Below are 26,570 nucleotides of genomic sequence, written 5' to 3'. Positions count from 1 at the left end.
AGGAAGAGTATCACTAATAAGTGGATGATGACACATAATAGGGGGTGGGAGGGGTTAGTGTTGGGGTTGGAGTTGGGTTTAGGGAGGGGGGCAGGAATGGAGGAAGGAAGGACTGTATAGAGGGAGGGGAGGGGTGGGAGGGGTGGGGGAGAAGGGAAAAAAATGGCAGAATAAATCAAACAACATTACCCTATGTAAATTTATGATTACACAAATGGAATGCCTTTACGCCATGTACAGGCAGAGAAACAACATGTATCCCATTTGTTTACAATAAAAAAAAAAAAAAGAAAAGAAAAAGAAAAAGTATTTCTTTTCACTGTTGCTTTTGGCACTGTACTGGGAGTCTTATCTAATGCAATAAGACAAGAAAAACAGAGGGGAGCATACAGTTGGGAAGTAAGATATAAAACTGTCTTAGTTCTCAGATGACAGGAACATCTACACAGAAATTCTGAAAGAATCGACCAAAAACCAACAAAAAACAAACAAAGAAACAAAAAACCCTGCTGGACCTCATAGGCAATTGTAGCAAGGTTTCAGAACATGAGGTTAATATTAGAAGTCAATTGCTTTTTCTATATAACAGCAATGAACAGGTGGAAATTGAAATTACAAACATATTACTGCCGGGTACAGCGGTGTACACCTGTAATCCCAGCAACTCAGGAGGCTGAGACCAGAAGATTGTAAGTTCAAGGTTAGCCTGGGCAACTTAGGGAGGCCCTGTCTCAAAATAAAAAATAAAAAGACCCCTGTACAGTGAATAAATACATAAAAATAAATACACGATACCGTTTACATCAGCACATTATTCACATGTGACAAAGTACAACATCCTCACAAAAGAAGTCACAGGAGGAGGATATCATGGTGGAGGGGAGGTAAAGGTCATTTGGACTTTGGCCATGGAAACGGACAGAGTATACCGGAGGTAAAATCAACAAGACGTGGTGACCAGTTGAGAGCTAGAGAGAGAAGCGTCTAGGACAACTCCCCAGTGTCCGACCTGAGCAGAAAGGTGGAGAGAGATGGCTGGGGCGGCCTCTCTGAGCCAAGAGCGTCCGGGAGAATCGGGCTTAGCCGAAGATCATCACTTTGGTTTAGGTCAGATGAACATGAGAGGCCTGTGAGCCCTCTCGGCGGGAGACGTCCACTCCGGCAGCCTAAATGTGAGGGTGCCTTTCACCTTGGGGGCAAACAGGCAAGAATTCATTCACAACGCACTGGTAGGTGCAGGTCCGGGCCAATGTCACGGACCCCAAAGCCTGAGCAGGGTCCCTGGAGTTAAGGCAGGCGGCCGCCTCCCTGCCTTTTGTCATCCTTGGATGGATGAGCAGGTGGCTGACCTTTCTGAGTCATTTGGCAAATTCCAGCATCCTCATCTGAGACTGTCCGGTATCCACTGGGCCAGATCTGAAGACCTGGACTGGAGAAAAAGATAGTGAAATTCTACCACTTGGAAAGCCAGGGAGGACAATGCCAGGGCCCGACACTGCTCTAACACGCAAAAGGCACATGTCAAGTCTGCAGCAAACTCCGCTTCCGCAAATAACACCCTGCCTGGGGGACCAGCAGGGACACTGAACGGGGCAGCAGCTGTGCAGACGGTGCTATTTAAAGACTCGGTTTTTGCAGCCCAAGGACTCTGGGCTTAGAATTTGATTGGAAGGCGGAGAAGAGCCAGAAAAACCAGGGAAGGAACCAGATTTGGTGAAAAACATCAGCAGGTGGTTGACTGCTGATGTGAACCCTGAATATGTGAAATGAGCTCATTTTAATAAAATTATGTCTATCCATCTCTCTTGGAGTAAATTAAATGTGTTGGTTCATGGAAAGTGCTTAGAAGAGCGTTCAGCACAGAGTGCTTACTGGATGCAAGTTGTCATTATTATCATTATTATCTCTCCATCCACCTACTTACATAAATATGCCCAGAGATGTAGAAACGCTCATCTATAATGATAGGTTACTGCTAAGTGGTAGGATTTACAATGATTCTGGTTTCACTCTCTTTGTATTTTTCCATAATCTTTGAATTCCTTACAAAGAACACATTTATTTTGTAAAAACTGAAAATCTGTATTCAAGGTTGAAAGGAGCGCAGACTCCAGAGTCAGACCTCCTTGGTTTAATCCTGAGGCCACCACTGAGCAGTTGTGTTTTTTGAGCACATTTTTCCTTCTCTGAGTTGGTTTCCTCTTTGGTTAAGTGTTACCTGCTCTGTTGAGTGGTTATTGGGAATTGAGAGCTTGGCATGCTACCTGGCAAAGAGTGGGAGTGAGATAAACAAGGATTGCTGTCACTAGTAGTAGGCAGGTTGTCGCTGTGCTGTATTCCACTAAGCAGGAAATAAGCACTCAGGGTCCTTGGCATGTAGTAGTCACACGGAAACAGTTGGTAGTTTTCTGTTTTGTTTTGGTTTTGCTGTTTGGCGTGGAACCTAGGGCCTTGCACGCACTAAACATGAGTTGCTCCACCTCTGGACTGCACTCCAAGCCCCACGGTTGGTGTTCAACCGGAGCCATCCTGGTCATTTTACATGGGGCGGTGGCCTAGGAACATCTTCTGTTACGGTAGGAAAAAAAGTTGAAAAGTCCTCAAATACCTCTCCCCTCAAGGTCAAATTTGGGTCTTTCTGGCAATTGGGAAACATGCTATTTTTCCAAAGCTGTTGTGGTTCTTCTGAAATGACATCTTTTAAGGCCCAAACATTGTTTTCTTATGCTTTCATGTGATGGTGACCAGAGGTCACGGCTATCGCTCTGCAAGACCCCATGCCGCTCCTTTTGAAATAGGGTCTTGCTCTGTTGCCCAGATTGGTCTTCAACTCTTCTGGGCTCACGCCATCCTCTTGTATCAGCCTCCCAAGTAACTGGAACCACAGGCCTGCACTACCATGCCTAGTCAAATACCTTTATTGCTTTCTTTTTTATTGTTGCCTCAGTGTTTTTTGTTTTGTTTTGAGATGCTGGGGCTGACATGCTCGTTAGGCATTTACCACTGAGCTACCCGGCAGCTGGCCTATGCTTCTCCACGGGAATGTCTAACACACATTGAGTATCCCTTAATTGAAATGATTGGGACCAGGAGTATTTTGGATTTTGGAATATTTGTATATACATAATGAAATTTCCAAACAGAACATTCACTAATGCTTCATATATGCCTTATATACACAGACTCAAGGTAGTTTTATACAATATTTTTAGTGAGACTGCATTTTGACTGTGACCTGTCACAGGCAATTGGGTGTGGAATTTTCCATTTGTGGTGTTGTGTTTGTGTTCAAAAAGATTCTGACTGATGAGTATTGTAGCCTTAGGATCTTCAGAAAGGGCTGCTCAGCCTGGGATGCCAAAGTAAAAGGTCATGGGGAAATTGCAGCCACTGACTTCGACTGTGAGCGTGTGGGCTGTGCTGGTTGACAGCACTGTCACATCTAAAACCATTCCTCTGAAGGAAAGACCACCTCCCACGTTTTCTAAATGTTCTACAATAAACATACATTCTTTTAAAATAAAAAAGAAAACCCTTTAAGAACCCTATTCTTGGGGTTGGGGATATAGATCAGTGGTAGAGCCCTATGTAGCATGCTCAAGTTCCTGGGGTTCATCCCAGAATTGGGGGGGGGCATCCTGTTCTTTGTAACCCCGGTTCCAGGAATTCTGTACGCATGGTGGCCACTTTTCTTGTGCTTTCTTCTTTTAATCCCTATAGGATGCAGAACCCTGTAAAATTCAGGAGTTTAAAACTTATTCCTATTGTTTGAGACTCTTGAGCCTCAAGCCATTCATATTTACATACAGCACGTTGGCAATATTGTTTTAGGAAAACCATTATTTCAAAAAACACACCTGGAGCACCTACTATGTGCCAAGCGCTATTCTCGGGGTTGGTTTGTGAAATCTGGCAGCTCTACATTGGGGACTTTCAACTGAAGGAGAAGGAGGGGTTGGTGAAGTGCGGGATTAGAAGACGCCACAGCAGGAGGCACAGCTCCGGTGACTGTAAGAGTGGCTGAGTGTCATCTACAGTAAACTTGACCCCGAATGTGACAGTGATGTGCGAGTGTAATAATGACAGTGACTGGGCAGTAACAAGGACGACCGTGTACCAGTAGGGGCCTGTTCAAAACTGGCGTGACTTATGAGGCAATGAAAGAAGCTGAGTGACAACGACAGTGCAAACAACCGAAGGGTAACAGCTGGGCACGCAGAGTGCTGTGCCGAACAGAGCCGGCTGAAGTTTACGGTCATTGGCAGCAGCTGCGTATCGGGCAATGACAGTAACTAGGATGGACCGGGTGACACAACACTCCCAGTGACGGCTCTGTCCAGTAGACTGAACTGGTGATCAAAGTCGGTGATGAAGTGACAGTCAGCCTGACAGTGACAGCGCCCACAACGTCCGAGGGTGACACTGGATGTGACAGCTGTAGCCAGAGGGAGACGGAGGGGTGTGGACGTCTGACTGCACAGAAGTCCACGGCCTGCGCAGTGACAGCGTTCGGCCGCCAGCGCCCGTGGGGCTCGACCTGTCCCTAACGTCTGAAGCTGGCTTAACCGACTGTGCGGGGCAGGGGGCGCCTCAATGGGGCACGTGCGGGTGGGCAAGCAGGCGAGAGGGGCACGGGGCAGAGGAGCGAGGCTGCGAACACTCCCCCGGCGCCTCAACCCTGAGCTCGGGAGGGAGAGGCGGACCGAGACGCCTCCCAGACGCCGCGATTGGCGGACCCTTGGCCGGCTAGCCTATCGCGTCCGAGCGCCGCTAAGCCTCTCCACCAATGAGAGCGCGCCTGGGGACGCGGCTCAGGTCGCCGCTGGGCCTTGCATGTGGACGTGTCGTTTTGGAAAAGGAAAGAAACCTTTTGTGTCTACTTCGGGGTCATTCTTTGGAACAAGCTCCTGACCCCAGAACTGCTCCAGCAAGGAGCGGCGAAACTCCGGCAGAACTTCCGCAGGGAGGTGTGGCGAGAGGAGGGAGCGGCCAGGGACTGAACAGAAGCAGAGGCGGGTCTCCGGGCCCCGCATTGGTGGAGAGCGAGCGCGTGACGCGGGCCCCGCCTCTCGCGAGACCCGCCCCCGGCACGTGACTGGCGCGCGGGGAAGGCCGCACCGCCCCTCCTGGCTTCTACCCTTCCGCGCCGGCCTCAAGATGGCCGCCTTCTGGCGTCTCCGGCGCTGTTGAATGGCGAAAGCTTTATTGTTCCCTTCGGGCAGGAGTGTTCGTGTCCTCTATGGCGCTGTCAATAAAGAACGGCAGTTTGAATCGGTGCTGAACAGGTAACCATAGAAACGGGGCTGGGACGCAGCGTGGAGACCCTTTTTGCAGCGGAGGCCGGAGAGGCGCCTTCTGTGAGGGGCGCCCAGGGACCCTTCCGCGTGGCCAGCTCCGCAGGGCTGTCCTCGGTCGCGGCCGCCTCACGGCGCCTCGGGACGCGGCCCCGAGGGGCGGCCCACCGCGGGGCGCTGGCCCCGTCGCAGCCTGCAGCGGAGAGCGGGTCGGGGCGCCGGGCCAGGGAGCTGGGCCTGCTCCCCTGCCTGGCCCGAGCCCGCCTCTAGAGCCCTGGAGTCCGCAGCCTCGCTGCCTCCCCCAGGCCCGGGGCCAAACCCGTCGCCCTCTCTCGTCCTTCCAGTGTGTTACCCCGGAGCTGGGGTGATTTTTAAGTTTTCGAGTGTTTCGGGGGGATAAAGGATGGCAGTTACGCGAAGTCAAACTTGAGCGTCCGTGGGCCAAGTCTGACCGGAAGGCAGCCGCGCTCGCTGTTCACGTCTGCCTGTGGCTGCTGCCCTGCTGCGAGGGCAGAGGTGAGGGGGGCCTCGTGCGCGGCCCCTGCATGGCTTGGATGGCAAGGTCCACGCGGCCAGTTTCTCTCTGCCCCTCTGAGTGCCGACTCCTGTCCTAGAGGCAAGCGGATTGGGTCAGAGTTGTCCGTTAGGGATTCCTCAAGTCCTTCTCACGAAACGGGCAACTTGGCTTACAACTGGGCCACGCACCTAGAGCCCCGCGGTTGACACACGCTCGGGTTTCCAAGACCCCTTCTGGTCGTATTGATTATGCAAAGTGGGAATTGTTTTTCCTACTTCATAGAGCAAAAATAGCATCTCCACCCAATGCCTCCAGTTAGCCAGGTGCTTTATTTTTATACTGACTTTGTTGTGCTTCATGTTTCCATATTGCAAAAAAGGAAGAAGCAGGAGAGATTAAGCTATTTAAAGGTGTACTAGGTTGTAGGGCTGGTAAATGGATCCCATCCCTGGGAACCCCCTGCCTCGTGGCCAAGGTCAAATTGTTTCAGACTTCATTCTCTCAAGTTTTCTCCATCTGGGAGTGTGATTCTTCCCTGAAATTGTATCCAAAGTTTGGTGTGAATTATAGAGATTTAAACAATCTCAAAGTGATATACGTCTACACTTGGTTTAAATGACAATATAGACACCTTCTCTGGTGGTAGTTCCCAAACCTAGCTTTTCATCATCGATTCAACTGGTTTGGAACACCCTGCTTGCCTGAATGCATACATTAGCTGGTCAGTATTCCACGAGCACCTACTTTGTGCCAGGGACTATTCGAATCCCTGAAAATACAAGATCTCTGCTCTTCCGAGGAATTTAAACTCTTCAGGGGACTTGGACAGATGGTGTACCTGTATACAGAGATAATTTCAAACTCATAGCCTAACAATTCGAAGTTAATGTTTATTCAGTGATGACTTTGTGCCAGGTACTGGTGCTGAGTGCTTTATTTACATGAACTGTCTCTTAATCCTCACACCAACACAGTGACACAGGTAGTATTCCCGTTTCACAGATGAGAAAACAGGCTCACAGACATTTCCAAGATTACACAACTTATGTGTAAGGAAGCTGGAAGCCGAAGCTAATAGGATCATACCCACATCACCCTATATTGTTCCATCTGTGGACTTGGGAGGTCCTCAAAGGCAGGGACTGCATGTCATCTTTTATACCCTCAGTATCAGTTGCTAATTGGGGCCCACAACCTGGTGTTTCCAAGTAGATATTAAATAAACAAATTCAGGTCATTCATTGAGCAAATACTTGAGTACTTGCTGCATACCAGGCACCACTGTGGTAGGCCCTGTGATTACTGGGCGAACAGGAGGGTCCTGGGATTCTGTTCCAGATACTGAAACCTAGTGTCAGGACAGTACACAAATAAGTTATTCAAAATTGTAGCAGCTGCTCTAAGGACACCAAAGCAGTGGGAGGTACTCACCTAAAAGACCCAGCTTCCCTTGAGTGGTCAGGGAAGACTCCTTTTTTGTAATGCTGGAGATTGACATTGGGGCCTCTATAAGTGCTAGACACTCTGTCTCTGAGCCACACCCCAGGCCAGGGAAGACCCCTCTTCAGAAAGGGAGTTCAAACCAGCCCAGCACGAAGTGAAAAGGGAGAGGAGCCAGGCAGAGGAACTTTTCAACAGGCTCCAAGACCAGAAGGTAGATAGGAACTTGGGGTGACAGAGAACTGAAATCGAGTAATGTGTGTTGATTCACTGGGCTGTCCCTGGTCCCAGCCCAGCTTCTCCCCTGGTAGAGCAGCTTCCCTTGGAAGTTGCAGATTAGTTGTCTGCAGTGCAGATGTGCTCATTAAATAAGAGAAGACATATTAATAAGTTTGGTGTTTCCTTTTTATTATTAAACATATTCCCGAATTTCAGTTAGAGAAAACGAACCACATTTGACCTCCAATGGAAACTTAATTTGAAGTACTAGATAATAACAAAAATCCAGAAAAATGTTACAGACAAAATTGGGGGTGATGGGTGGGTGTTTTCCCATATTTAGCGGGAGGGGAACAGATCTTATTTTTCTTTGTGTTTAGAAACAAATTTTTCAAGTACGATTTAATTTTTTAAACCAAATTACACATTTTTTCAGGATTTTAGTATTTTAAGCTGGAAACCATTTGTGTTCCTCCATCAAAGGTATCCGCATTTTCTTTTTCTTTTCAGGTGCTGGGGATTTTACCCAGGGCCTGTGGCATGCTAAGTGCACACTCTACCACTGAATAACACCCTCAGCCCTAACATCTGCATTTTCTTAAGGCCTTTAAAAAAGTATTGGGCTTCTTCTAATTGGTGTCAACTTCAAAATTTGTTTGCAAATAATTGTGAATTTCCTCTAAAATAATGTTGTATACTTAAGGCAGAGAATTGAATGCTTCAAAAAAAGCAGCAGGCTACTGGCTGGGGTTGTGGCTCAATGGTAGAGCACTTGCCTAGCATGTGTGAGGCCCTGGGTTCGATTCTCAGCACTGCATACAAATAAGTAAATTAAGGGTTCATCAACAACTAATAAAAGCACTAAAAAACGAGTGGCAGGCTTTTTGAATAAGTGAAAATAGGACGTTTGAGCTCATCAACCAAAGACCTTAGAGGCAATAATAAGGGAGCTGTGTGAGAACAGCAGTGTCAAGTTTGCAGTAAATGGTGTCCAGTAACCATACTGCACATGTCACCCGGAGACACGCCCCCACCCAGCAAATGGACCAGGGACCTGGCTGGACGGAGAGTGGCATGTTAATGCAATGTTAAGCAATAAGCCCTGAGTTAAATTGCTGTTTCAGGTTTGGGTGGGCCCTTCACATCTGAGTGTGGCAGTTTCACTCTGTGATTTGAGTCTGTTGGGTTCCAGTGAAGAGTGGGTGGGAACGCCGGCTCTGAAGGATAATATGAAGCTGCAGGAAGAGCCAGGGCAGACCAATTTGTTTTTCAATCTATTTTATTTCAGTTCAAAGCATCAGTGCAGACAGCAGCCCAGTAAAACAAGCCGCATTTTGGCAATACTCAGCTGCTTTTGGAGATTGAGGAAGACTGAGTGTAACCAAAGCGTGGCTTGTTTTCTTGGACTCTCTGTCTGCAATGATGTTTTGAACTGAAATAAAATAGATTGAAAAACAAATTGGTCTGCCCTGTTGCCTCATACTGAGTATTTACATTACCCTTCCGGAGTGCTGCCTGAACCAGCACCCTGGGGGAAGGCAGTGACCTCGCAGCCTCCTTCAACTCCTCCAGAGAGTGAGCTCTTTGATTTTCACAAGGAAATTGAATTGGGACATGTGGGCTTCTGGATCTCCAATAGCTGCCTTCTGAAGCCGTCGTCTTGATAATGTGCAGAAGCAAGGTACTAATCACACAGAAGAAAGAATTAAATGCTCAGGGCATTTAAATTCAGAGATGAGATTGTCACTTTTTTAAAGTCACACAGAGGGTTCAGTATTTCACTTGCAGAGAGCGTGTAATTTCAAGACTGGTGGTCCTCAAGAGAAGGGCAAGGAAAGAGCTGGCTTTCCTTATATTTCCTTATTGTTACTTCCTTCCAAATCTTCACAATCATAATGCCAGATATTTCATTTCTTTATATAAAGGAAATGTACTATAGCTGATTCACATAAATCAGGGATTGTTAATTTGGGGTACATGGCTGGATTCCAGGGGACCCACAGATCCTTTGAACGATGCCTGTAAATTTATGTGAATGTCATTCTTTTGGGAAGAGAGCCCATTATTTCAGTCAGATCTTAGAGGGACCCTGTTCCCCTCAAAAGGTGCAGAACCATTATGAAAGATCCCAGGTAACACCACCAGACTGAAGTCATGAAACCTTCCACTACTATGATCCTCCACTACTCTCTACCTTGATTTCAGAATTTTGAAAGTATCTTTTTTTGTATTCAGTACTTTAATTTGTCTTTGAAATGATACACTAAAATGTATGAATTAAACCTTTATTGAAAGTATCTTTTCAGGCTTTGTTTCCCATCTAAAGGGTCAAGCATAATTGAATGTTTAATACAGATATCTACCCAGTGACATGCTTCGGTGATTCTTTACAGATGACTGTCCTTACCTTACGTGAGCCTGGTGAGATGTGGGTGTACTATCTCGGCAACCTTGCTAGCAGATCTCATTTGTTTCTTCTTAAAATTGGTTTATTTCTGGTGCTAGAGGTCAAACCCGGGCCCTTGTGCATGCTAAGCACACACCATTAAGCTGTGTCCCTGCCCTAATTTCTTTCATTTTTATATTTTGAATTTTAAACTGCATTGTGTGATTTTTGACATGTGCAACATGTTGTTTTGAATATCTGTACATTGAGGAATGGTAAAATCCAATTACTTGCATATCGTTTCTTGTGGTGGCAAGAGAAAGGGGCGGTAGAAGCCTGACGCTTTGTTTCCAGACACCAGCTTCTTGGCTATGGAGTCAGTCCTCAGATTTAGCAAAGCCGGATTAAAAGGAAAAGAGGAGGGACAGATGGAAGGAAGGAGGAGTCAGAAAGCCTGTTTCCTGGTTTGACCAGGAGAGTCCTCTCTGCATGTGTGAAAGGAAAGAGCTTCTATTTTGAGACCAGTCTTGTCTCAGAACTTAATACTAGAATCTCTGAAAAAGTCAATTCACAGATGTAATTTCTGGATTGGTTTTTTTGTTTGTTTTTTGGTGCTGGGGATGGAACCCAGGGCCTTATACATGGTAAGCACTCACTGTACCACTGAGCGGTACCCCCAGCCCTAATTTCTGATTTTATTATTACCCAAATGGAAATTAAAAGAAGGGAAATCTTTATCTTTTGACATGTCTTTATCTCCTGGGACCTCAATAGAAAACTGTAGGCCAGAGTTTGACCCGTATAGCATTCAACAATTAGTTGCTTACATTTAAACATTAGTTGTCTTACATATGGAGCTATTTGTATGAGTGGCCTTTACATTAAGGAACCAGAGTTGGGTTCTAGGATAGGACCAAACAACAGAGGGTACTTCATGAAGGAAAGGGTCTGAGAAAGATGAGGGAGATGAGAAGCAAAGATTTATAATTGTAAATGACAACTTTTGAGCTTTCAAATATTGGTTATTTAAATACCTTTTTTTTCTCTTTTCTGTTTTTTTAAAATACTTTTTAGTTGTCAATGGATGTTTATTTTATTTATTTATATGTGGTGTTGAGAATCGACCCAGTGCCTCACACATGCTAGGCAAGCGCTCTACCACTGAGCCATAACCCAGCCCCTCTCTTTTCTGTTTGTAAAAATGTAACTGTAGTGAACAGTATGTGATCCTAATGATCACACACTTAGTGATCTAAGCCATTTCGTTTGCCTCTGTTTCTCAGCTTTCTAGAACTGCAGCCTGACTATTGGGTCATCTTTCCTAACTCCTTCGGCACCTTTCCCACTAGCTCCAAAAGATGGGGTCAGGGGCTTTGGTAGCAGCGAACTTGCCTCCTTCCCTCCTGGTACTTCTCTTCAGTTCCTACTCTCAGTGGATGGCACCACATAGTTGCCGAAGGAAGGAACCTGTGGTGCCCTGTTCTTTCAGGATCCCTTTTTCTCCCTACTGAGAAGCGACATATCCAGTTAGGCTCCAAGTCTGTTGATTCTCCTCTGCTTCCTTCTGCTTTGGCTAAGCTACTGTGACTGGGTCCTGGATTGCCGAACCAGCCTTCTAGCTGGCAGCGGTGTCCGCTTTGTTCCTCTCTGGTCTGTTTGGTCACTGTTGCCTGTCAGACCCTTGTGTCAACCTCCTGGGTGGCTTGCCTGCCCTCCAGTCCTGCAGTTACTTGGCTTGGCAGGGTCTGCCCATGCCCATCTCTCAAGTGCTCAACTCTGAGTCCCTCTCCTCTTCCCTCTCACCCTTCTAGTTGAACACGAGTCAAAAATACTCAGTGGGTCATAGAGCTCATCCTTTCCCAGACCAGTGGACCACATTTAGGAACTTCAAGGCTGCTCCCCTCCTTGGATATCGGAGGCCATGTTATTAGCCAGGTCAGTAGCAATGTCATTATCCACACTGACCATTATATTACCAAATGTTGTTTTAGCTTTCTAGGTGGTTAATGTTGTTTTAGTTTTCTAGGTGGTTTCTTTTGTCTTTAGAATATATACTACATGAATGCCAGATGTGGCGACATGGGCCTATAGTCCCAGCGACCCAGGAGGCTGAGGCAGGAGGATCATTTGAGCCCAGGAGTTTGAGGCAACATATGTTACATGAGATGTACAGTCATGTTTTGTCTAGAAGTAACTTGATATAATTATTTTCCCTGTACTTATGTCACCAACTTGGCAAAATAGGCAGCTCAAATGTAAGCATCACTAGTAAGAAAAAAAAATCTAATTTTGTTTTAAACTTTGTGAACCATTTGCATTGTTCCAAAATATTTTTTAAAAAGGTATATTTATAGTTTTTATTTTATACTTGACCTCTTGTCTCTGTTTTTCCTGAGTCTTACTAAGTATGCTGTCAGTTTTGGTGTTTCGTCAATGTGTCAGATAAGAAATAATATTTCAGTATAATTTAAATTTGTTTTCTCTTTTTATAAGGTAAGGGATATCCTGGTATAAGTTGCAGACATATTTTTAGTTTGTTATATACTTGACTTCGTACACATTGTTGTGTTGCTACATAAAAGTCTTGCATCCCTCCAGAACTTCTTGGAGTTCTGTATGCTCATAAACTCAGGACTTTTGACGTGCTATTTCAGATGTTCCTTGACTGCCCCAGAGCCTATCCTGTTGCATTGTCCCCTCAAAGTCCCTGCTGTGTCTTTCTCCTCTGTTTCCCATTCTTAGTGCTTAGCATTGTCCTGTATGGTCTATGGTTAGTGCATATCTGTTGGATGAATGAGCATAGTGGGAAGGGGAAGGTGACAGGCCTGAAGGACCTGTATTTGGAAGGGTGGTCCCTCTTGTATAGACATCCGGGTATTCCTGCAGTCATTAACTCGATGGTTCAGAGTATTTTCTTCTCCTCTCTGTCCTCTCCCAGAAATACCATCTTGATCCTAAAAGTTACCATTTACTGAACACATAGAAAGTGCCGGGCACTGTACTTAGGGCCTTTACATAATCATGTAAGTCCTACAACAGCTAAGTGGTAGAAGCCACTACCCCCATTTTAAAAAACAAGTATTAATATGTGTGGTGCTGGGGTAGAACCCTGGGCTGTGCTCATGCTAGGCAAGTGCACTACCACTGAGCTGTGCTCCCAGCCTCCATTTTTAAAAATTAAGAAAGTTTTCAGACATATTAAATTGAGGATAGTGTGGTGCGCTCCAATGTACATGTTAACCCCTTTTTACACTTGAGGAAGCATGCTGTAAAAGATTAGGTGTTCAAAGTTACAAGGCCCAGGTCAGGGTTAGAACCCAATTCTATAATAGTAAGGAGGTAAGCGCCAGTTGGCCTGGGAGGAGCAGAAGCAGAGGCAGCAGCAGGGAGTCCTGGGTGGCCCAGCGGCAGGCAGTGTGGGAGCAGGTCCTCCTTCATCGCAGCACTCCCTCCACCTCTCCTGCTTTTCTGTCCCCTCTTGGCCCTGCTGTCCTTCTGTGGTTTTCTCAGTGCGTCCAATATGGATGATTCTCAAAGCACTGCCCCTGTGTGTGTACCCAGCCCCTCGCAGGATGTGCGCACAGCAGCAACTAATGCATTTAAATTGAACGACAGCGACACTTGCTGCTCGCTTAGCCTATAGGTTTGGCCTGGTACTATAACTTTTGAACGTTCCTCTGAAGACCTGGCAGTCTTTAAATGTGACCACCCTAGACACAAGCTGCTGGTTCAGCTGGCACTCTGCTGTCAGCTGCCCTCAGTTCCGTCAGGTTAAAACCAGAGGGAGACTTCTGAAGGTCAAAGTCCAAGACAGCAGAATAATTGGCCCCTAGAGTTCTGGGGTTTTATTCCTGGGCAATAAAATGTTAAGGATGAAATTTTCCATGTCTTTCTTTGAACATTTTTAAGCGAATACTATGGAATCCCACAGGCTCTTTCCCAGCGTTAAAGGCAATAGAGAAGTTCCTCTCGTTTGCATTTTTCTCTTCTCAGTTAGCTCCTTAAGATAACTCTCTTGTTATACTCTCTGGTGGTGAACGAAGGAAAACTAGAGATGAAAGTAATTCCCGCTATTCAAAGACAAAACGCTTACGGCCCTAGGAGAGGAGAATGAGGTCCTCAGTGAGATCTGCCCGAGGGGTTCCGTGGCCCAGTGGCCTGCCCGTGTAGCAGGATTTAGTTTGAAAGTTGCCCTGCTTCTCAGGTGGGCCTAGAGCTTCTTGAGAGCAGAGATGATGTAGAATGTTCTCTTGGTAGTGTCAGGCCTCAAGGTGGGGTGTTCAGCTGAGCTCCGCAGAGGTCTGCTCGATGGGTGAAACGCCTTATTCACGGCAGGCTGGGCTGTGTCCACCCTGGGACTGCATGGGCTGCCACATCATTGGCTGCACTGTCACCAGCTTTCTAGGCTTGGACGAGGTGGGAGGCTGGAGGAATGTGCGCCTGGTGCCTGCGTTAGAGTCCATCCCCGTAACAGATACCTGAGACAAAGCAACTTCTGAACAGAAAAGATTAATTTTGGCTCATGGCTTTGGAGGTTCAGTCCATGGTTGGTTGGCGTCAGTGCTTTTGGGCCTGTGGTGAGGCTGCACATCATGGTGTGAGTGTGTGGAGGACCAGATCCATTCACCTCGTGGTGGGAGCGAAAGGAAGAAGAGAAGGGTGTCCCAGGGCCCAGAGGGCCTCCCTAGAGGCCTGCCACCTGGCAATAGTATCACTTTGGGTAACAAGCCTGCAACCCATGGGCCTTTAGGGGCATTTAAGATCCAGACTATAGCAGTGCCTTGCATAGTACAGGATAAGTAGCCTCACCTGCTTCGTGTTTTGTTGTATTTGTAGTGCTGCTTGCACCTCCACTGAGCTATACCCGTAACCCTCGCTTGTATTTAAAAACCACTTTGCATGCGTTTTCTCTCACGTGGAATTTGGGGTGGGGGTGACAACGTGAGAGTAAAAGGGAGAGTTAGAGAAGAGGAAGGGTGTCAGGGAGGTGGGCACAAACGGCGTGACATCAACGTATGTTATGCTCCTGTACAAACACGCCACGATAAAACCCATTACTCTGTATAATTAATGTGTACTAATTTAAAAAAAAAACCTTCGTTTATCATGTATCTTTGCAATGTCTCTGACCAGGGAAAGTTATCCAAAATTTTTAGGAGGAGAAAGACAGGATTCGGAGCTTCGGAGCATTTTACATTCTCAAACTTGGGCAGCGTGATCCCAGCTCTGGGATCAGACAGTGTGGGTTCGCTCACCAATTCTGCCACTTGGTAGCTTTGTGATTTGGGCAAGTCATTTCATCTCTCTAGGCCTTCTTTCCTCAGTGGAAAGGGGTTAGTAATATTAACTATCTCACTGGTTTTGAAAAAATATGTAGATGCTTGCCACCATGCCTCAGAGGTAACAGACACTTGATAATGTTAGCTGCTGTTGTTATTGTTAGGTCACTACCTTAACCTCCCAAACTGTGTCTGTCTTCTTCCCCTTTCCAAATTGTCTTCCTGTTCCTCTCCACTTAGAATATACAATTGGGCCAGGCATGGGGGTACACACCTATAATCCTACCAACTTGGGAGGCTGAGGCAGGAGGCTTGCAAGTTCAAGGCCAGCGTCAGCAACTTAATGAGACCCTATCTCCAGATTCAAATTAAAAAGGGCTGGGGAGTAGCTCAGCGGGAAAGCACCCCTGGGTTCAATCCCCGGTTACCCCTCCCCGCCAAAAAAAAAAAAAAAATCACAATGGACCATCCATACCTGCGGGTCCTCATTTGTGGATTCAACCAACCTTCTACAAAAATACTGAGGAGAAATAACTGACAATGTACAGACTTCTTTTCATTAAGCATTGGCATTGTATTAGGTATTTTAATTAATCTAGAGGTGATTTAAGGTATATGGAAAGATGTGCTTAGGTTATATGCATATTGTACACTATTTTACATAAGAGACTTGAGCACCTTGAGATTTTGCTATCCCTAGGGGTCCTCCCAATCCCACGTGGACACAGATTATTATGCATTTAATAAGTAAGGGAGTTGCGGCTTAGGGGTGTAGCTCAGTGGCAGAGCTCAGGTGCTCAGTCCAGGGATCAATCCCCAGCACCGATAGGTAAATAAGAGACTTGAGCATCCTCAGATTTTGGTATCCAAAGAGGGGTCCTGGAATCGGTCTCTTACAGATATGACTGCATATCCAAGACTTATGTAATAGAAAGAGTCTCTTCTGTCATTAGTGAACTGGAAGATCTTAAAGCACTTTTTCTTGGCTATGAATTGGGAGAATTGTGGCGGTTATTTCAGTTCTTTGTCTCTCCTAATTTACAGCATATTTTAGGCTTTGTGTGACATCTCTCAGATTATAACCCAGCACTCACGTTATGGGAGGCCTCACTCTCCAATCTTTCTCCCTTTCCTAGTTGACTTTCATCCCAGACCACTTGTATGAAGCTAGTGTGGTTGTCTGTGAAGACTTTGCTTTTAAAAATAATCATGTAATATCTGACATATAAGGAAGACACATGTAACTTGAAAGTGGTGCAGATCGATGAAAACATGTTTTGGCAGGTGCATTTTTTTCTCTTAACTTTTCCAAAGGCAGTAAGTCATAGTGCTTATTAATAGCTAACAATCAAATGCATTGTTACAGAAACAGTTCTTCGTATTTACTGACTCCTTGACATAGGCTAGCTTATTCTTACCTCTGCCTTGTAAGATAAACACTAATATTATGCCTATTTTACGTTTGCAGAAACTGAGGCCCCAGAGAGTTACACGGCTTGCCCAAAGTCCTAGAGCTATTCTGAGGGGCACAGCTGGGCCTCACACCCTGGGCTCTCTGTCTCTAGAGCTCCAGACCTTTACTGTCAGTCACACAGCCTCTGCCCTCACAGTGCCCACTATGGTGCTCTTAGTTGCCAGGAACCTTATATTTCAACATTAGATGGGCATCTTGAAATTTGGGACTGTGTTAATTTGTGGTCCAGATTTATTTCCTGCTGAGAAAAGTATATTCTGCTAATCAAGTTATGAAAACTCAGAAATCATCCACGTTTTCAGGTCAGAGCAAAATGCCTATCAGTGGCAGTGACAAAGCCAGTGGTCTTTGGTACACCTAAGAGGTTGGATTTGAGAGCATTGAAGTGGTGATTGCTTATTGAGACTCTTGGCTGCAGGATGGGAACGTTGGCATTAAGTATAATGCAGTCCCAATCCCTAGTCGCTCATTAGATGAATGTCTTGCTCAGGGGATTTTGCAGTCAGGTCTGTGAAGAGTAATCTTGGATGAACTGCTGGATCAGAGCAGCGTGCCCGGAAAGGCACCTAAGTCTCCAAGAGCCTCCTTCTGTTGCAATAGCCTTGAAAAGTCACTTGTTTCTGTGAATTAGTCAGATAATAAGAGCGTAGAAGCAGTTTGTTATGCTGAATATTTTGCTGTTTTTGCCTCATTGCATCTTATAGAATGCCTCAGAAGAAGATTTTCATAAGAAATTGAAAGAATCTGGTAAAAGAAATTAGTTGAGTAGAATGGTTGTTACAGGGTCATTGAGAATCGGCTGCCAGCTGCTGGTTTGGAGGTTGGGAAATCAGCTTTCTGAGGGTGCTTGGTCTTCCCCACATCTCTCCCTCCTTGAGAACCTGGTTATGAGGTGGGGCTGGGGCTGGGGACTAGCTGCTAACAGAGTCATTCACTCACTGCATCCCTGGCAGATAGTGCCAGTGCAATAGATGTGTTAACTCATTTAATCTTCTCAACCCAGGAGTTATCCCTAGTTTGTAAATGAGGAAACTGAGCCACACGCAGGTTAGGTCATTGCCCAAGATCATAAAGATTGTCATCACACATTTAAGATCCATACCCCTGTAGTCTGGCTCCTCTCCATCTTCGAGCCACTAAGCCATGCTGCTGCTTGCCAGAGCTGTGTGCCCTCTCCTGAGAAGCTGTGCAGTTGGACAACACTGCACGGAAGAGTGTGTGAACTCCTTTCCCCACCCAGTGAGTAGACTCAGGTTCAAACCCCACCCTCCACTTAATTACCTTCTAGCAGAGTATGTCTTGCTTACTGAGCTTAAATGTTTAGTGAGTGAATGGTATATTGAAATTGACCGTAGCTTTGGAGCCAGATAAATCTACCTGGATTTCTATGTTTAAGCTTTCTGGTTATAAAAGTAGAGCATGTTTATTACAGGGAAAATTTGAAACCTATGAAGAAGAGTATGAATAACATGAAGACATACAAAGTAGTCCCTCAATGATACTACCTAAGGGTAACCACTGTTAGCATTTTGGTGTTTTTTAAATATTTTTTATGCAAATGTATATGTGTATACACACATATTTTAAACCAAATTGGATTTACACATGTTTAGTCATATGTGGATTTTTTTCCTGTTAGTACATTGAGAGCCTTTCCCCCACATTATTAAAAATCTTCAAATGCCTAATTCTTTCAAGAAAAACTTTTAGATCTAATTCATAGCTATACAGTTTAAAGGTCAAAAGTCCGTGAACTGGAACTACTTTCTAACTCCAGAACACTTTTTTATCACTCCTGTGCCAGCTGGCAGTCACTCCTATTCCTTCATGGCGGCCGCCTGTGGCAGTTCGCATCCACTTTCTGTCTCCCTGGGTCTGCCTGTTCTGGGCCTTTCATATAAATGGAATCATACGAGATTTGGGGTCTGGCTCCTTTCACTTAGTGTGTGTGTGCAAGATTCCTCCGGGTGGTAGCAGGCATCAGCACTTACTCCTTTTTAATGGATGCATGTTATTCCACTGCATGGACATGACGTTTTGTCTGTCCATCAGTTGATGGACATTTAGGTTGTTCTCACTCTGGGGCTATTTTAATGCCCAGTGAATATTAATGAACGAGGTTTCGTGTGGATACAGGTTTTCATTTCTCTTGGATGTGTGCCTGAGAGTGGACTCGCTGGGTCATGTGTGGGAACTGCCTGGCTGGGTTCCACAGTGGCCCAATCATTCCCACTCCCAGCCATCCTGCGAGGGTCCCATTGCTCCGCGTCCTCGGCGACACTCGTTTTTGTTTTCGTTTGCTTAATTATAGCCATCTTAGTGGACATGAAGTGATATTTCATTATGGCTCTGATCTTGTTACCCAAAGGACTAATAGTGTTGAACATCTTTCCATGTGCTTATTGGCTGTTTTGTCTGCCTTTGCTCATTTTAAAATTAGCTAATTTGTCCTTTTGTTGTTGAACGGTAAGAGTTCCCAAGGTTATATTCTGATACTAGACCCTTACCAGATATATGACTAGAAAATATCTATTTCCATATTTTGAGCTATCTTCTTACTTTTACTTTGATACACAGAGATTTTAAAATATGATAAATCAATTTTTTTATGTTTTCTTTGGTTACTTGTCCCTTAGGTGTCACAGAGAGAGCCCTTTCTTTCCTTCTTCTTCTTTTTTTTTTTTGGTGTGGTGCTGAGATTGAACCAAAGCAAGGCCTTAGGTGTGCTAGGCAAATGAAAGTAATCACTGTAGCATCAAGCCACTTTTTAACAGCTCCATAATATTCCACAAATATGGCTGTATAACATTTACTTTAAAATCTCATGTATTTTAAGCTTCTAGGTTTTTTAACCATTAGTACTACTGCTCTGAATACTGTGTCTGTACCCAGTTCATTGCATCTGTTTCTGTGTTGAGTCCTCATAGTGGGTCTAAAGGACATAAACGTTAAACGATGTTTTTCACTCTACTCTCCTGGATTTCTTATTTTTAAATTTATATGTAATTATGCAATTAATATGTAAACTCATTCTGAAAAAACATTCAAATGGTCCAAGTAAAATATATTCCCCCCCATGCCTCAAATTTTCATGTTTATCTTCTTGAGCTTTTTTCTAGCTCTACTTGAGCAAATTACTTCCAGATTACTTACCAGTTTATGCTTCATGCATGTGCCTATCTCGTGGCACCCTCTCCTGCATTATTAACACAAGTGGTATTTTTGTAATAAGAGCGACTAACACCTATTGAGCATTTACTGTTGACAGTCACTTTGCTGAAGCATTTCAGATGTATTGTCTCAGTTCATTTCATATCAAAATTATAAAGACATTGAAGTTCATGGTGATCAAAGTGACTTACCCAAGGTTATTGAGTTCAAGTTAGTCTGCCAGAGCAAGAGTCCATGATCTAAAACCACTGCTTCCCAATTAAATATTGTCATTGAAATACTTTTCCAAAGCTGGTCATGGTGGTGCACACCTGTGATCATCCTGCTGCTGGAGAGGCTGAGACAGAAGGATTGCAAATTTGAGGACAGCCTTGGTAATTTAGGGACACCCTGTCTCAAAATAAAAAGTACCAGAAGTATAGGTTGGTAGTAGAGTGCTTGCGTAGCATGTTTGAGGTTCCATCCACAGTACCAGAAAAAGAAAAAGAAAAACGGGGAAAATCCTTTACAATTTGAATATCTTGAATAGTCACTTAAGATTTTTTGTTGTTTAGCTACAGACCCAATTTATAATTCTAATGACAGTGGGACACTGTGGACAGTTTTATAGCTTGAGTATAGTTGTTTTCTTATAGAAAGAGTTGTTGTTGGTTGACATTTTAGTCAACATTCAAAGAAAAGTGGTAAATATGCTGTGAGGCATGCCTCGTGTTCTGCCAGCCTGTGAGGTCCTTGGCAACCTCCCCACTCAGGGCCTGAGGTCTGAAGTTAGATGTTTGGTATTTTGGTTCAAGTATTGACTTAAGGTCCACATCCTGGTTCTGGCCCTGTCATTGCTTAGATAACTGATTTGGACAGGTCACTTAATTTCTATCAGTTTCTTCATCTGGAAAATGATAGGGCTGCATTAAACAGTCTCTAAGGATAATTCCAGCTGCATAATTTTCTGATTTTTATTGCCCTTCTGATGAGGAGTCACTTCGAGCATGTTGGGTAGAGATAAGTACATTTATCCCCACAGGTTTTAACCTGGTGATGAGTGGCCTGAAGCAAGTAGACTAGGATGTGGCTGAAGTGACTGAAATGACTGAAGTGCATTTGGTGGTGACTTGGAAGCTAGGAGAGTGCTGAGGTGAGTCAGGCACTTGCTTGGGCTTAGGCTTTGGAAAGGAGGAGCAGCTGGGCTGGGGCTGGGGCTCAGTGGCAGAGCTCTTATCTGGCATGCGAGAGGCACTGGTTCAATCCTTAGCACCACATATAAATAAACAGATACAATAATAATACATCTACAACTCCAAAAAAAAAGAACGAAAAAGAGGAGGAGCTCTGGGCAGCTGTAGCTAGGTGTCCAGAGCACTGAAAGAAGAGCCCGTGGTCAGAGGCAGCAAGCGGTGCTCCTTGCATTCTGAGAGGCTGAAACACTGGCACGTGGCCAGTGGCATGTGGTATCTGCTACAGGTCATCTCAGAAACGAGCACAGCAGCACATCTGCATCACAGGAGGGATGGGCCACAGGAGTGTCCAGGAGCTCCATGATGGAGGGACAAGACTGGATGCTGGCCACACACGCTGCCCTTCGAGCTCTGTCTGCTCCGTTTGGGGGCCAGGCGTTTCCCTAATGCCAAAGCAGATGCCCCTGGCTTTCAGTGCACGTTGGTTGTGTGCAGTTAGCTCCCTCTGTTTTCCTCTTTGATTTCTGAATAGCTTCCTGGTGATACTGATCTTGCCACTTGAATTTTTTCACAGATAACTACAGCGAATAGGCACATTTCACATTATGAATTAATGAATTGGCTTTCTGCTTTGTAATTCTTCTTGAGTTTAAGTAGTATTATCCAACTTCCTAAGTCCAATTAGTTGTGAGGCTTTGACAGGATAGGGCTTCTGTGTCTGCGGGTTGACAGCCAGACTAGACCTTCTGGTAGACCTGTTCAGGCTGTGTCGGGAAGTCTCCTGGCAGCCAGCCAGCGGCTGGCCTGTGCCAGCAGAGCTGTTTCCCAGCTCTGACAGAAACCAGGAGAAGCAGCAGGTGCCTCGAATGCAGGTACTCCTGTCATGCCATCCAGCAGTAAGTCCACCTCTGCCTGTCAGAGGCGTGGGACACAGGAACCGCAAGCCCAGAAGTCCCGTCCACCAGAGAGACCAAGCTAGTAGTTAAGAACAGGGAGCCAGGCAGGCCTACATTCCAGCTCTGCTCAAGCTGCTGGCTGTGTGGTCTTGGGCAAGTTGCCTAACCGCGCTGTACATTAGGTTCCTTAGATCTGTAAAATAGGGATGAGATGCTATCTGCCTGGCAGGAGAATTAAACGGAAAGAGTCTGGAAGAGCTTAGCACAGCCCCAGCAGTTGAGGACCTTGCCAAAAGCATGAGATTCAAGGATGTGGAAGAAAGTCAGGACGGGTGGCCTGGGCAAAGAAAAGATGCTTCAGTTGGCTCTTGTACATCCCTTGGATGAGAGAGGGATTCCTACTGTGGGGCTGTGGGGATGGCCAGACACCCGACACCGGACAGCAGACGGATGCGATCTCCTCTGGTTTTATTAGTCACCTGCACTCAGCCTAGAGGAGTAGGGGACCACACAGAGGCAAGGCCACAGGGGTTGCACCTAGGAGCAGAGCAAACAAGCAGAGGCTGTGGTGGTACCTTCATAGAACCCAGAGGTACAGTGCCCTGGTTCCTACCAGAGGATGTGATTGGCTTGTTGGCCTGATCTGGGGGCTGGCAGGGAACTGAAGCCCACTGCTGGGGATACGCAGGAGTTGTACCTGGTCTTTTGATAGGAAGATTGTTTGGCTCCGGAACTGGGAGCAGAATGGGGAACAGTACTTCTGAGGTCATTTGAGGGCCTCATGATTTTGCCAGATGCCAAGGCAGTGCAGAACATTGAAGTTTGATTTTTTTTTAATGTGATGCCACAAGAGAATACGGCCTTGAGTGCTGCTCAGTACAGCCTTCAGGGGATCTGGGCAGGAGGCTGTGTCTGATTCCCTGGGGGAAGACAAGTGGCTTAGTGGTTAGAAAGGAATGTCACAGTAGGTCACGTGTAGGTCATGAGCCAAGATTCATACTCTGTTCAGTTCCGCACACACGGACCATGCTGACGCTATACCATGCTGGGCCCTTCAAAGGTTTATTCACGTCTAGTGAACATGCCACTCTAGGTCAGGAAAAGCTCGACCTGGGATCGGGGCCTTTGGGTTTAGTTACTTTGGCAGCAGCCAGGGAAGCTGGCTGGCTTGGAACACCCAGGTTGCTGGAAGGATCCAAAGGCATTTGGATTGGTACCAGGAGGCTAAAACCTGGTTGCAGAATCTTCCTTATTTGTAGATTTGTTTCCAGAGCTACTCCAGAGTTTGCTTTTCTGGCTAGAGCCAAGGTCAGGTGCAAAAGGGAGAGATGTGAGGGTGATATGACATTTTTTAAAGCTGAGGTATTATTTAAAATGTATTTGGTAAAAATTAGATGTAAAAACATGTGATTTGAGAATAGGCAATGTCATAGTGCTTGGCTCCTCAGGGATGGTTCCTTAGCATCTGTGTCACCTGGAACTTATTAGAAGCTCAGACTCTTAGGCCCTACCCCGAACTGATGGGTCAGAATCTCTTCTTTGACAGGATCTCTGAGTGATCTTAGGCTCTTTAAAGTTTGAGGAGCTGTTTTGGTGGATGAAAGGACATGCATCTTCTCTGTTCCTCTCCTGATTTGCTGTGTTCTTGGGCTTCTTACTTAACTTCTGCATTATTGGGACCTTATTTATAAATTGGGTTTAATGGTTTTCCTGGGTTGTTAGTATTAAAGCAGGTAAAAAGTATATAGAAAGAGGAAGGTATTTAATTATCAGTAGCTGTTAGTAGTTCTTTGATAAACTAGTATAATTTGGTAGAATATGAAAAGAGCAGGATTTTATGAGGACTGGCTCTAGTGCAAGGTATGAATTCATAATTACAAAAAATGTGGTCTGAGCCAGTGATTGTCTCACTCATCAGTTGTCCTCGGGTGAGACTCTTCAGCATGCCTGCTAAGTAACCAGGTGTTGGTAGCCATACTTCTCAATGGCTGCTGAGCTCTTTGGAGGGAGCATTATCTGCAGAAGTGGTAGGTAGTTAAGTCTTGGCATCCAGTGAGGCTTCCTCATGTCAGAGGGGAGTTGCAACCTGGGCTTAAGTACAGATTCTGCCCTTTGTTGGCTCAGAGGCTCTTAATGAGGCACTTAACACCTCTGAGCCTTAGTCCTCATCTGTAAAATGAGGATAAATGGATTATGAGCTGTAAATCCTGGAACATAAGCAAGGTATTATTATCTCAGCATCATTCCTACTTGATATGTAGGACAGAGGCCACCAGACAGCCTTCCAAAGCCCCAAAGGTACATACTGTGCCTGATTCCACCCCTTTAGAGCTGTCCACGATAGAGTTCTCCAGAGCTGTCCTGGCTGCCTAGATTTCCCAGTGACCAGAATGTACCTTAGGGAAGCATATAAACCATTTAGTTGTTGCTCTGAATTTCAGGGATTGGAACTGAAGTAGACCGGCTTTTGGAATGGAATGGTTATTATAGGGATGGTAACATTAGGGACCGTGATGATTATATGCAGGAAGAGAGCCATGAACCTAGGAGTGTCATCTACAGAAATTGTCATTCTTTATACATTGCTGCCCATCAGGTGCTCGGTGTTAAGAAACTATACCAATGACAGCTGCTTTTGAACTTGAGAAATCTGGGCCTGCTAAAAGCTACAGTCACCCTTTTCTAACCTCACCAATCCTCCTTGCATTCTCAGAAATAATTGCTAGGGATTCTCTTTTAACTTAGCTGATCCCTTAGATACCTTACATTTTAAATCATCTTTTTGTGTGTAGCAAATTCCCCATTTCTTGTCTCTGAATGTGTGATCTTTGCTCTAATTATGTTGAGAGTGCCTGTTATTTCACCTGACTCTGGTTGTTTGTGAGATACTAAATAGCCACAGGGTTCAAGCAGACTTGGATCAGAGAGCAACTCAGCCTCGCAGGACCTCAGTTTCCTCCCTCAGAAAGGAAGAAGATTGGACTAAGGTCATTTGGCCATATGACAAGAGTACGTGATAGATGAAGTAATGAACTCCTGCTCAGTGAAAGCAGTGAAAAGGGCTCTCCAAGGTCCCCCATCTCTGGCTCGAGCAGAGCCCAGGCATCAAGACGGAAGGCACGGTTTTGTTGAGGAGGTAGGGATTATCAGAGAAATGGTAAAGAAGTACTTAGAGCAGGTAAGGTCTCATCAACCAGGTGAAAAGAGAGCTGGCACAGACCACGAGGGATGAGGTGCCCAAAGGAGAGGGCAGAATTGTTAGGGACCCGAATTGAGGACCCTTGGTCAGCGTTAGAATGACTTTTCTCTCTTGGATATAGAAATACAGCAATCCAGGCAGAGGTGGGTCCAGCTTTTGCTCTGTGAACCTCCAGCTGGTTATTGGTGGGTAGTGTGTATGGATGCCTGTTCTTCCTTCCGATGCTAGTCCCTTGCCTGGATCTGTCCATGCCACCTGTCACTGGGAAGACTCTGCGTTAATTGTGCTGCTCCTGTTTCAGAAGCTCCTTCCTCAGAAAGCAGGTGTAGCTCTTTGCCCTGTATCCTGCCTTGAGCTCGGTGCTCCTCTTTCATGGGTGGTTTTGGAGACCTCCTCTGGCCGGCCCAGAGTCCATAAATAGCGATGGCAGCCACTTCTTGGGTGGCATTCCAGTGCCAGGTGCAGGGCCAGTTGCCTGTGCACAGACGTTATTTCTAGCATGCACTCCAAGTGTGCCTCTTCTGGAACTGGGGGGTGCCTCCCCCTCTAGTTTACCTTTCACCCTTGCCCGTCCAGATCTGGCCTTGTTTGTAGTTCCCAGTTCCACCTTTCCATCTGTTTTATCCCCCTTTTTTCTTTTCCTCCTTTTTGTCTCTTATGTATCAAGTCCTTTTAAAAGTACTGTTTTCAGTCATATCAGTGTTTACTCTACGCCCTGCAGACACAGATCTCGTCTGCGCTCCACTTGGCTCCCAGGGCGCCTAGCCTTGTGCTGAGTAGATGGTGGGCAGCTGGGCCAGAAGTCGTTACTGGCTGACAGGAGGGCGTTGCTGGCTGATGACTTAGAGGAAAGTGGGTCCAGTAAATTGGGAAATAGCAGGTCCAGTTCCCTGAGGCTCGGGAAAGAGTCCCATACCCTCTAAAAGTGGCAGCAGAGGCTTTTGCTTGAGTGCCTTGCTAGGGAATTTGCCAACAATTTTGGATTTCAGGACATCTACTTGTCTTTAATTAAGCAACGTGTCTCAAGACTGTGAATCTTTAGTGTTATTTTCTTCCCTGTTCAGTTATAGGGATTCCAGTGCCCTACACGCTGTGGATTAGTTCCCTGTTTTTTCTCCTGTGTTGTTTCTTTGTAACTTAAAGAACCCCCCAAACTTTCAAATCCTTTTTGGAAGTAGACCGAATAAAAATTTAAATAAATAAATATTCCTGTGCTCCTTTCAGAAAGTTGGCCTAGTTTTCTACTTTGTGTTGAATTCCCATTTGTGTTTTGGGTCATCATATAGCTCTTGGTTCAGCCAATTAAGTTTCTTCTAAGTGTCTTCATTCTGCATCAGTCTAGTCCTTTCTCGAGGCTTTGATACTGTTCCTTTGAGGAGCAGCCGTCGTCTTGGTGCTCTTCTGTGGCTTAAACGTTCTTCCCATGGGACCTCTGACAGTTTTTCCAAGTGCTTAGTAACATAACTGGTCGCCTCTGTCTGTCAGTCGATAGGACTTAGAAGTGTTCTCCGCAGTGTCTTAAT

The 26,570-nt window shown here is 45.5% G+C and overlaps 1 protein-coding gene across 1 annotated transcript in view; it reads left to right on the top strand.

The window, feature by feature from the left end:
* Positions 1–5,115: 5,115 nt before the first annotated feature.
* Positions 5,116–26,570, top strand: part of Zbtb40 (zinc finger and BTB domain containing 40) — a 66,024-nt gene continuing 44,569 nt past the window's right edge. Inside the window, exon 1 of the mRNA XM_047545952.1 lies at positions 5,116–5,285. Within this exon, the coding sequence (XP_047401908.1) occupies positions 5,191–5,285 (95 nt within the window). The 5' untranslated portion in view covers positions 5,116–5,190. The remainder of the gene's footprint in view (positions 5,286–26,570) is intronic.

Source organism: Sciurus carolinensis, chromosome 1, assembly GCF_902686445.1.
Source record: "Sciurus carolinensis chromosome 1, mSciCar1.2, whole genome shotgun sequence".
Classification (NCBI taxonomy): domain Eukaryota; kingdom Metazoa; phylum Chordata; class Mammalia; order Rodentia; family Sciuridae; genus Sciurus; species Sciurus carolinensis.
This window is presented reverse-complemented; position numbering and strand designations above follow the sequence as displayed.